We start from the raw sequence: 12564 nt of genomic DNA, 5'->3' as shown, positions 1-12564 counted from the left end.
AGAGTCCAATCCAGACACGGTGCAGTCTTCGGTCTTAATATCTTCACAGCCCATCAGTCCGGCCCATAGATAACAGGCCGGACGTGCGAGGACCCCTTAGTCCAGGACTCCCTCACCCGCCAGGCCGCCGGCGCCCTAGCGTTTTGTTTCCTCGCCTCAGCCTTACCACTACCCGACTATTGGAATCTCTCTGATGGCGAAGTGTGTGCAGAGGCCACGACCGGGAAAAGGAAGTGATGGCAGAACTCAGTGCGAGGCGACGCGCCATCGCCGTCGCCACTGTCACCGGCGTCGTCGCGGGTGCATGTGGTGATGATGTTCAGACCTTGAGCTCGGCGCCTCAGCCAGCTTGCCAATGGCTCGAGCTCATGCCTGCCCAGACAACCAGCACCCCGCCGCCCTATGTCGCCCAGATGTACCTCGTGTTCGACGTGCAAGTTTCCCGGTGTTGCCGTCGCCTCGAGCCCGCGTCTGCCTAGACTGCACGCCGGCGCCCTGCCGTCCCGTGCTACCGGAGTCGTCCACCTCGCGTCGTCGTAGCCAACATTCAGTGGTACAATCATAGTTTCCAGTCCCGCAGGAGGCCTCAATAGATTGATAGTACCCAAACCCCTATATCTGGGGATGATTTTGCTTCCACGTCTCGCCACTTGGGTGAAAAGGACTGGGGGCCTATGGAATATGGACACGTGCATTATTTTGGGAGGCCGAGGTGTAAAAATCGCATGTGACTGTAGACCTTCGGTGTAAATTTTGTTAACTGATCTTTCTATTTCTATGTACGCTTTGGGTGGGCGTAGCGATTTAGCTTCTGATGTGGAAATATTCCCTCTGCCCCGCATTGGGCTGCATGGCGTCGTATTTGATTTGACTACATTGCTTTTAGATGGACTTTGCATGCGGCTGTGGTCTGGTGTTTTATATGTATTTGCCTCACGCGTTTATCTTTTCAGCGGGCTGGCCGCTGATGCATGGATGTGTGAGCAGCTGGTGTCGACATTGTCTTGCCGCTTTGTTCGTTCATTTTGGATTGTCAGTTGTTACCTTCTTTCCACATGCATCGTTTGTCTATAAATAAGGGGGCCGCAAGAAGAAGCCCGCAGCAGCTGGAAGATGCCCTCGCGCGCCTCAGGTCTCTCCTTCCCCCCTTCCTCCTTGATGATTCATTTTTCTGATTGCTCCATGTCGTGTCAAGTTCATAGTCCGTCGCAGCTGCTGATATCGGGCAACACGACGGCGCTGCATCAGCAGCGATCGGGCACAAGTAGCGATGCCGCATAAGGGGCAACATACTAGGGAAAACGTTATACACAGAATGTTATCAGTAGCACTTGTTAAAATGAGGCGCTACTGCTACTTAGCAGTAGCGCGTCCGCTAGAACGACGCTACTGTTACCCGCTTAGAAGTAGCGCGGCAGGAACAGAACGTGCTACTACTATAATTGCCACACCGTTCCCGACGTGCTAGGTATAGTAGTAGCGCCCTTCTACGAACAACGCTACTACTACGGATTTTAGCAGCAGCATGTTTTGCCTCCCCACGCTACTGTTAACGCTATTTTCACCTAACCCTCGCGATTTCCTCTCCTCTGCTTCCTCCCCCAATTCTTCTCTACTATTCCTCATCGCCTCCGCCTCGCCGCCGTCTCCCCCGACCCCGCCTCGCCGCGCCTCGGTGCCACCGTCTCCCTCGACCCCATCTCTCTCTCCGCCCTATGTAAGCACTCTCCCCTTCTGATCCCTCTTCTCTGCTTAGTATGAACCCTAGCTATTTAGTGCTAGTTAGTATGAATCCTAGGCTATTTTTAGTGCTAGTTAGTTAATTACTTATATGATAATTAGGGCAGTAGTTCCTAGGTACTAATTAGCTAGTAAGAACTAGGTACTAATTAGGTATTAGTTTATTTTTATTTATAGTAAGTTTATTTTTAGTAAGAACTAATTGAATTAATAGAACTTGTTAGTAAGAACTTGTTGCTATTTTTTTAGTTAAAGTAATTTTTCCCGCATCGACGTCGACGATGCCTATCCCGCATCCTCGTCGTCGAGTCGGCGGAGGACGACACCTGCTTGACCAGACATGCCATGTCCGGGACTGGGCTACGCCGGGGTGGTACTGGGAGGCGCTACCTACCGGGAGGCGCAGGATGGTGAGGAGCCAGCCTGTCGTTGACCCGAACCTTCTTTGGTGGCGATCGCGTGGGCCAGTGACGGTCCAGAGGCTCGAGGACCCCGCGGAGGTGGTGCGTCACAGTGTCAGTGAGGAGGACGCGCACGTCCGTCGCTACTTGTTTGCGTTGGAGCACAGGTTCTCCAATACCTGGCAGGTTCTCCAGGGATCTCACTGGAGCTATGATCCCGTGATGGTTCCTTCTCTGTGGGTGTCCATCGCCCGCACCGATACCCGTCGTGTGCTAGGGTTTTAGTTGTATTAGTGATGTTATATGTATGACACTATTCGGGATGTATTAGTGATAATATTCGACGATGTACGAACGTATGAGATGATTTACTTTTGATTATTGAATGCATGCTAATTTGAGTCCTATAAGATATTTTGAAATATATATCTTGTGTTGCTCAAATAGGATATGTGCTTGCCCAAGTGGCCGGTCATGTTTGCAGGTTACACCTCCGAGTGGCCTATGTTTTGCCGGAGTGTTGATTCATTTCCATTCCGGCAAATTTCAGGCGCTCGATATGTCCTATTTTAGCAAAGGTCATGCCGGATTTTTCTGTAAATTTTGGCATGACTTGTGCCAGAATATCTAGGAAATATCGAGTGCCCCGGATTTGTGTGTTGAGTATCCTGGTAGTTGTCTTCCATCGATTTTCAATTAATGTTTTAACTATGAACATAGGAAATGTCTGACGACGAAAAGGATTTCGGTAGATGCAAATATTGCGAAGACGAGCGCGGCATGTGCGACGAAATCTTCCTTGATGATGATAGACGCTTCAGCGTCAAGCTGGACGAGAACTTCGAAGTGGATACAGTAAGTCACAACGGCAAGTCTTTTTTCGTAATTAAGCATGACATTTGCTTCATTTGCTTCAACTTATAATTTAAGCATGACATTAAGCATGAAAAGTCTTTTTTTACTATTCTACTAGCGTATCCCCTACCATGCAAGAGTTTTTGTATTGGATAAGACAGGTTTCAGTCGTACTATGGAGGAAAAGAAATTTTACTTGAAGACCGAGCATGGTTATATTTTCAACGTAAAATTATACAATTCAGACGACTACACCTATTTTGGACGCAAAACATGGCGATCACTATGCAAGACTTATGCATTTGAACCTGATATGGTTATCACCTTTGATATTCGTACGGAAGATGATATTGAAGGTAATACCGACATCTGGGTCGATGTGCAGACGCCTCCAGTTATACCATTATGTAAGTTTCTCAACTATATTTATGTCTTTGATATTGTTTAGTCAAAAATAGTTGACAACTAATTTGTATTGTCAGCTTATTTCGGTGCAAGCAAACATGTCCAGCGCTTGGTAGACATGACCTACTACTGTCCCGGGGCTGAACTAAACTGCGAGGAGGTAAGTTATTATGTTTCATGGCTTGAGGGTCTCGATACTGTCAAGACAAATTTTCCTCCTGCACTTAGAAATGTTAGTACTGAAAACGTGCGACCAATAGTGTTCGTAATGAACTACGGTCACATCTATTTAGGACGGATGGTAAGATTTTTACTATTTGTCCTCAGTGCATCTCTTTCATACATTATTTTTGAAGCTAAACTTCATTACTAAGTATGTTACCATACGATGTTCTTCAACAGGGACTCCTGTTGAATGTTGTGCCTTATGGAATCGAGACTAAAGGTACCATGAGTATTATTAGCTTACGGTCAAGATATCCTACAGATTACTTTAGTGCATTCAAGATTAGCGACGGATGCTTAATAGTGCAAGACTGGACCAAATGTGTGATGGGGGAGCGCAGGGAAGTACTAGGAGGCAGCAAACAGATGCGCTACCCACGATTGGGAGATAGGTTCATCTGCATGCTCCAACTTGATCAAGGAGGAGAGCTATACATGTTTTATGTTATTTTACCTAAGAGAGAGCAGCAGGAGTGATTAGCTAGCTAGAAATGAGTTTGAGGATGATGATGTGATACACTGTTACTATGATGATAAAATAGCTAGTGTTGGTGCTAATGACTATGATGATTATTATTAGCTAGTGTTAGTGATGATTAAATAAATACTGTTGGTGGTAATGACTATGATGATGATTAAATAGATTGTGCCAGCGGATTAGATTCAAGTGGAGGCAACATGTGGTGCACATCGAAAGTACTACTAGTCCAAACTAGATGAAGTTTGGATTAGTAGTATACTTTTGACATGCACCACATATTGCCTCCACTTGAACCTAATCCACCTTCATTTGACACATTGTTATGGACATAATGATGTAAACCTCATAACTGGCATTGTATCAATATTTGTACGATGACGCATAAATACACTAAAACTAAAAAAATAAAAAAAATACTAGTAGCGATGGAGAGAAAACACGCTGCCAGTAGTTACATTAGCAGTAGCGTGGGAGTGAACAAACACTGCAGCTGTTTGTCCTAACAGTAGCGCGTGTGGGCACGCGTTACTGCTAAGCAATAGCTGTAGCGCCTTATTACTAGCGCGCCTATCCGCGCTACTAGTGAGTACAAAACCAACGCTACTGCTAGGATCTTCCGTAGTAGTGCAATAGTATATCACACGCCGTCCGCCGTCGGTGGGGTGGCTGCAGAGGCTTCTCTACCATTCCTATCATTGCGACATGCCGGTTCTTCACTTGCCCCGTCGTCTGCTGGCTGATGGTGATCGCCAAGCAGATTGCTGCGGCAGGTGCCGTGGAGAGGGAGGCATGCACATAGTTCACGGCCGAGGAGAGGAAGCTGGTAGAACTCAGGCCGCGGCGACGTGACGTCGTCGGTGTCATCGGCGTCGTCGTGGGTGCATGCGATGATGATGTTTCCGACCTCGAGCTCGCAGCTTGCCGACGGCTCAATCTCACGCCTGCGGCGCCTGCTTAGGCCACCGATATCCCGTCGTCCGTCCAGGCGTACCTCGCTCGACCTTCAAGTTGCCCGCGCCTCGACCCATGCCCCCAGATCGCCAGCACCCCGCCGTCTCGTGCTACTAGAGACGTCGGCTCCCCTCCGCGTCGGCAAGGCTACTGTCGAAGGGGACGCGATATGGCGCCTCCAGCTCCCTGTGTATCTGTCGCCGCGCATCTGCAAGAAAGTGAGCAAACGACGACTGTCCAGGCTCCAGCTTGCTCTTGGCCATGCACCCTGGCGTGGAGCCCCGTGCGCTGCTTCACGCTCGCGGCTTGCATGTTGTAGACGCGAAGGAGGACTCATGGGTCTTTATGATCTCAAGCCCGGCATCAGGGCCTCAGGGGACGACGCGACCGTAGCATCGAGTTTGCCTAGGCGAAGCGTCATGAGTGGGCCGTGGCGCCTCGCGAGGTCGAGCAGAGCGCGGTGCGGCAGCCGGCAGGGCGCCTACGAGGTCGCTACCTGGGACACCTACTCATCGGGCGGCTGCCTCCCCGTCATCGCCGTGCTCTCCGCGGCTCCGGCGCTCCGCCACGAGCACGACATCCTCCGCTGCCTCCACGCCAGCTCCGCCACTATCGTCGTTGGCTCAGTTTTTCTCTCCCCACTCTGTGCCAGCCCACCGCTCACGGCAGATGTTCCTCATGTGACCTGTCAGTCCCAAGCTCAACCTGATGCCTGAAATCTGAAGTTACTTGCAAGTGTTCAAAAGTTCAGAATATTCAGAACCGAGCTAAACAGATAAGGGAGAGATGGAATGACTAGGATGCAAGCTTAGTGCTACCCATCGATCTGATGGTTTACATTTCGGCGTGCTCGGTGTTCAGATTAGTTGTAATTTTTCGCACCTAAAAAAAGTGCTTAAATTATGTAAACAATGTTTGAATCACTGTAAACCAAAGATGGGCGCTGCCTCTCTAATATGAATGACAGTGTAGAGAGTGGATGGGATGCAAGCCATCAAGAAAACCAAATTTATCATTCTCCTATATTTTTGTTTCCAGTCCTTTAGTTTCTCCTGCAAACAACTCTGTTTTTCTCTTATCTCTGTACCACGGCAAGCCAGCCGCCTCTTTGATTCCACAGGCAATTCGCCATGTACTACTTCAATGACGATCACAACTACGCATCAGCTTTGTCACGATTATACAACGACGACGGCTTCATCGTTGTTGATCCATCGCTACAGCAGACGACGCAGCCACAGTACTACTACACAACGCCATACCAATTGCTATTCAAACACACTGCTACTGCTGGCAGCCATGTGAACGTACGAGTATGACGAGATCTTTGATTAATTATGTGTTACTGTTTGGTTTTATTCAACACACGATCCAATAAACCATTGCATATTATTTGCCTCTGAAGGTACCAGCTATCTAATGATTTATCGATTATCGTTGTCATGTTGTATGCTAACTTTTGAGGTGCTGATTAACCATGGCAGTATGTGATGAATGGCCAATCAGAACGGTGACCTTGATTTATGCTTTTATCTGATGAGACGTTACAATCACTCTAAACCTTTTTTTCCAAGACATTAAAGTAGGTCTAAAGGGTGGAAAGTTTACACCAAATATACTCCAAAATACGGAATAAAATATTTCCTGCCTCTTTGGAATTACTACTACATGGATGGAAAAATTAATGATCAAATCAAATAATCACTTCCATAAAAAAGAAGATAAGTACAAGAATTATGTAGGCTGTTGAGGTACAAGTTTCATACATTTCACATGCATGAATGTTCACAATAATTGTGGTCGGTATCAGGCTTCTTTCTTTCTTCCTCAATGTTGTTAAAATGAGGAACTTCAGTCCTGTCATGTTCCCTAACATACGTTTTATCACTGATTATAACAAAACAACCTCAGGTTTCACTTCTATTGAGTTCTTAAATATTGCAATTTTTTGTAGCATTGTTCTTGCATTTTTAGTATATTTATTTGAACCTAATTAAGATACATGGGGAAAATAGTTACTCCAATTGAATTGCAATTTTGGTGTTGTCAAACCGCATGGCAAACATTGGAATATTTGCTAGGAAATAATTGGAACAATTGATGTTCTGCTCTCTCTCTCTCTCTCTCTCTCTCTCTCTCTCTCTCTCCCTCTCTCCCTCTCTCGTAAAAACAATCCTTTACCGAGACCGAAGCCAAACCAAGATAGTCAAGAACTTTAGGCATGTCTTGGCCACAGTCATTTCCAGAACTATGTGTTCTTCAAACTATAGTGAACACAATAGCCAAAAACTTCAGGCATTTTGGACCAATCAATTCATTTTCTGTTTTTTGTACATTAAACCGTTCATCACGGGCACCAATCCTGCAGGAAGCTACACCAGGATGTCCTAATCTAACAATAATTATCTATGTTTCTTTTATCTTACCACAGTAGAATCGTGCCACGTTCCGCAAGAAAAGGTGATCCCTATCAGAGATGTATGAATATGTGTTTCCCTCTTTAGCAACGTTCAACATGCGTGATGCCAATAAATTTGCTTATTTCTTATTTATTTTCCAACGTCCACAATTGTACGTACAATGATCTGTTATCTTAAACTGATAACTTTAATTGTAAACAGTAAACACAATCCATATGAACACACCGTATCGATGGGCACGGTCTGCCGCCGCACGGGCTATGCTAGTATAAGCTACAAATGAATGTAATGCATTTTGTAGTCCTATTAAAGTGGCGATGTGTATTTCCTACCTTCTTTTTTTAGGGGTATTTCCTACTTTCTAAGATGTAGCACTCATGCTAATAATAAATCCATCCTCTCCATTTTGCATTCATCCATATATTGCCATTTTATAATTACAAACTTACGTGTGTAGATTTTTTATTTCAATTTTAAATTCAGACATAACAATGACAACAAATATGTGCACGGCGTATCAATGTGGCGTGGCGTGTAACAATGGCCTTTACGATCCGTATAAATACAATGCATCACCGGGCGCGGCGTGCCGCCGCGCGGGCTATGCTAGTGAGCATCCAAAGCCAACTTTGTTGTGTACGTCAAGCCCGAGCGCCACGGCACCTGCACCCCTTCCGGTGTCGGCCGCATGACCGGGACAGTGAGCATGGCGAGGGCCAACATCCCATGAGCCAGGCCAGCACGGACGAGCATGTACACATCATACAGTGCGGTCGCTGCTCGTGACGTGGCAGTCTAATCTGGATGACATGTCAATGTTTTTTGTTCAAAACTGAGTCCAACTCGAACGAAAACCACTTAAAACACTTCAAGTGGTATGAGGGACTAAACTTATCGGTTTTAAAAATTGAGGGACTACGGTTTACCTATTTTAAAGTTGAGAGACTATTTCTTTACTTTCAAGAGAGTTGAGGGACGAAAAATATACTTATCCCTTTAACTTCCTTAAATAGAAAATCATATCAAATTTGAAGTGACTGCAAATAAGAAGTCTCCAAAGTGATTTGCAGATACACTGCTTTAGGGTTAAGGCAGTTTTAGTTCAACCTCTCATTGACTGGTTATAATCTCCGTCCCTGTAATTTTTTTCTTTCGTTTCTTTACGCACCTCGAGTATGTACAGTTTGTAAGTTCCCCTTAATTTTGTAGAATGTACACCGGTGGGGCTCCCCCTACTGCATCACTGTCAAAAATGAAAAGTTTTTTTTGACTCGAACGGCAGGTGCTCTGCCTTTTCATTAAAGATTAGGAATATACAAGGAGTTTAGCAGTCATTAGAAGACGCTGACTGTACAAAAAGGGGAGACTAAAACACTACTCTCAATATATCTAAGTCAGCTTTGATCAACGAGAGCACACCGTCCGATGAGGTTGATTTGGCATTGAAAACCCTTCTGTTCCTCTCATTCCAAATATGCCAAGCGAAGTAGGCAGCGGCCGCGGCATGCTCTTTGATACGCTGGGGGCAGGCCCTCCACCATTGAGAGATCGACAAAAGATTAGCAGGCAGAGTAGGACAGCACCGTGGCCGCGCCAAACATAGCTTGGACCAGACAACCTTGGAGAGACGCAAGTGTTGAAGAGGTGGAGTGTTGTTTCAGGTTGTTGAAGACAGAGGGCACACGTCGCATTCTGGTCACTCCCATGGGCACGGAGCCTGTCAGTGGTTGGGAGTCTGTTTTGAGCCAAGGTCCAAAGGAAAAAACGCAGCTTTCTCTCAATCTTCAGCCTCCAGATCAGGTCAAGCTCAGGTTTGGCGATGGAGCCAGTGAACTGACAGGAGTAGGCCGTATTAGCGGAGTAAGACTTGTCCTTCGTCCAAATCCACTCGATGGCATCGCTGGCGTCAGACAAGTCGACATTCTGAATTTTCTCCCATAGCAGCAGAAAGGAGTGCAGATCATTGTGTGAGCTGATTCTCTCAAGTCCTTTCATCCACTTGCTACCTTGAAGTGCCTGGGCGACTGTGTTGGATTTCCTGCGAGCTAGTTTGAACAGGGAGGGTGCAAGGTCCTTGGGGGCGGCTCCGTTCAGCCACTTTGAGTGCCAGAAGCTTGCAGTCTGCCCATTGCCAAGGTGGATGATGGTCGAGGCATTGAAGAGCTTCATTTCGACGTCCGAGCAAGGAAGCTTCATGCCTGGCCATGGCCGAGGCAGACTTTGCCACGCGAACCATGCCCACTGCAGCCGGAGAGCCCTACTGAAAAAGGATAGATTTTTGATTCCTAGACCGCCATACTTCTTTGGTGAGCAAACGACCTGCCAGTTTACTACACAACTTCCACCTTTGGCTTCTTCCTCACAGCCTTTCCAAAGGAAACTTCTCCTAAGTTTATCAATCCTCTTGATCAGCCATTTGCTGGGAGCGAACAAGGTCAAAATATAGGTGGTGAAAGAGGTTAGGACAGAGTTGATCAGCGTCAGCCTTCCCGCTTTGTTCAACAATTTCCCTTTCCAACCTGCCAACTTGGCAGCGATTTTGTTAATCAACAGTTGAAGGTCAGCGCGCCTTACCTTGCCAAGACTGAGAGGGAGCCCGAGATACTTGCAAGGGAAGGAGTCAACAGTTCCTGCAAAATCCAAAAGTGCTTCATTGATTGTCAGTTCATCACAGCAATAGGGAAGGCCGATGATTTGCTGAAGTTGGTGAAGAGCCCGGAGATCCTCCTAAAAGCATCTAGGATTGCTTGAGTGGCCGCCATCTCATGCTTGCACGGGTTTAGAAAAAGCGCAACATGATCGGCATAGAGGCTGACTCTGATGGAGGCGAGATTATGAGCAATAGGCTTGAGAATCCCAGTGTCCGTTACAGACGCAAAGATATGCTGCAGTGGCTCAATGGCGATCAAGAAAAGGAAAGGCGACAGGGGATCGCCTTGGCGCAAGCCACAGCAGTGGTAGAAAGGAAGCCTCGGGTCGCCATTGAGGAGCACTCTGGAGGAGGTTGAGCTCAGCACAATTGCAATCAAGTCCCGAAATCTCTGTCCAAAACCCATGGTACAAAGCACCTCAAGCAGGTAATCCCAACGAACGGAGTCAAAAGCTTTAGCTATATCCAGTTTCAGAAAGATTGCCCCTTTCTTGGCCCGGTGCAAGCTCTGGATGAGATTCTGAACATACAAAAAATTATCTTGGATCGATCTTCCCTTGATGAAAGCACTTTGACTGAGAGAGATAAGATGTTGCATAGCAGGTGCCAGTCTATTAGCAAGCAGCTTTCCCAAAATCTTGGCAACACTGTGAGAGAGACTTATTGGGTGATAATCAGCAGGGCGCAGAGCGTTCTCTTTCTTTGGGATTAGAACAATGAAGGCCGAGTTCAACAGGTTCCAATTACTTGCATCAAGGGCAGAGAGCTGGTTGAGGGCATTGAGAAGATCCATCTTAACCGTGTGCCAACACTTTTTGAAAAACAGCCCAATGAAGCCGTCCGGGCCTGGTGCCTTCTCCGCAGCCATATCTTTAACCACTTTGTCCAGTTCCTCCAACTCAAAAGGGGTCTCGAGATGTCTCAAGTCGGCGGATGGAAGGTTGAGTTCCAATTCATTTTCATGCCGGCGCTCTCCAAATGGCCCAACAAAGATGTGAAGTGGTCTTTCAGCAGTCGCGTCTTATCCTCATGATCAGAAGCAACATGGGCGCCATGGTGGAGGAAGGGGATGTGGTTTTTCCTTCGTCTGCCGTTGGCTCGAAGGTGAAACATCTTGGTGTTTGCATCTCCTACTCTGATCCAAACCAAACGTGATCGCTGCCGCCATCTTATTTTCCAAATAGCAGCGAGAGCAAGCAGCCTGCCCTTTAGCATCGGACGCAGGTCCAGCTCCTGTGAAGTTAGCAAGCGGTTCTCCATCGCAAGGTCCAGCTGCAGTATGACCTCAGACGCGACTGCAGAACAGAATTTTCTATCTTTGATCAATGCTTTGCTCCACTTTTTAAGTGCTTTGGAAGTTCTCGTAAGCTTGGTGTGCAGCTTCTTGATGCAATCATTTGTATGCAACTGCTTGGACCAGGCTTGGGAAATAGTCTCGCTGAAACCGGCTTCGTTAGGCCACCAAGCCTCGAACCTGAAGCCCGAGAAATGATGCGCTTGTATCTTCTTCATGATCAGTGGGCAGTGGTCAGAAATGTCAGTGGAGCCCGAAAAGAGTTGAAAGTCGGGATATTTAGATTCCCACTCCGCAGAGAACATCACTTTGTCGATCTTGGTCAGGGTAGTGTTCAGTCGCTCGTTGGACCAAGTAAAGCGACGCCCGATCAGAGGCATCTCCCTCAAGTGCAGGTCATCAATGGCAGCTCGAAAGGCACGGATCAGATGGAGGTTTACATTACTGGTGCTTTTCTCGGATGCATGGCTGATAAGGTTGAAATCCCCAAGCACAACCCATTCAGACGGAGCTGAAGCTTCGATGTGTCTAATCTCATTCAGGAAGGCGATTTTATCCTCGGCAAATTGAGGGACGTAAACCCCAGTCATCATCCAGGAGGTGTTGCAACTTAGGTCAGTGATCAGGGCAGAGACAGAGAAGATCCCTTGCAAACCAGGTTGTGGACTAACTTTGAAGTAGTCGGAGGAGGCTGCAATGAGGATGCCCCCTCTAGTGCCATCAGCAGGAAGATAGAAGAAATTGTCCACAAAGGAGGAGTCCAAGGTTTCGGCAATGATACTATTGGAGAAAGAATCCAATTTAGTCTCTTGTAGGAATACAAGCTTACATCGGTGGTCACGAGCAACACCAGCAACAACACGACGCCTAGCAGGGTTGTTCAGGCCCCTTACATTCCAACATAAGATAGCACTATCCATAGGCAAACTGAAAAACATCTGGACAGGACCGGACTGAGGCACTAACAAACATCTTAGCAAGGCAGACAGCAGCAGCAGAAACATGCCTAAGCAAACACACAGAAGAAGAACCAGCAGATGCGCTCGACATGGAGCGGTGGTGTACAGTCATTGGAAACTAGAGGCAGCCATCAGGTCCGGCATTAGCCAAACTACTGCCCCATCGCCGCGGCCGTCAGACGG

At 47.0% G+C, this 12564-nt stretch overlaps 1 protein-coding gene across 1 annotated transcript; it reads right to left on the bottom strand.

The window, feature by feature from the left end:
* Positions 1-11049: 11049 nt before the first annotated feature.
* Positions 11050-12342, bottom strand: LOC147986701 (uncharacterized). Its single transcript, XM_087542119.1, has one exon. The coding sequence runs from the start codon at positions 12340-12342 to the stop codon at positions 11050-11052; it is 1293 nt and encodes a 430-aa protein (XP_087398245.1).
* Between the last annotated feature and the right edge of the window lie 222 nt (positions 12343-12564).

Source organism: Triticum urartu, chromosome 2A (assembly GCF_056163025.1).
Source record: "Triticum urartu cultivar PI428250 chromosome 2A, HENAU_Tu73, whole genome shotgun sequence".
Lineage (NCBI taxonomy): Eukaryota > Viridiplantae > Streptophyta > Magnoliopsida > Poales > Poaceae > Triticum > Triticum urartu.
Note: the sequence above shows the minus strand (reverse complement) of the source record. Positions and strands in the feature narration are given on the sequence as shown.

Excerpts from the sequence above, each read along its gene's own strand:
- LOC147986701 (XM_087542119.1), bottom strand. The coding sequence starts at position 12,342 with ATGGATAGTGCTATCTTATGTTGGAATGTAAGGGGCCTGAACAACCCT.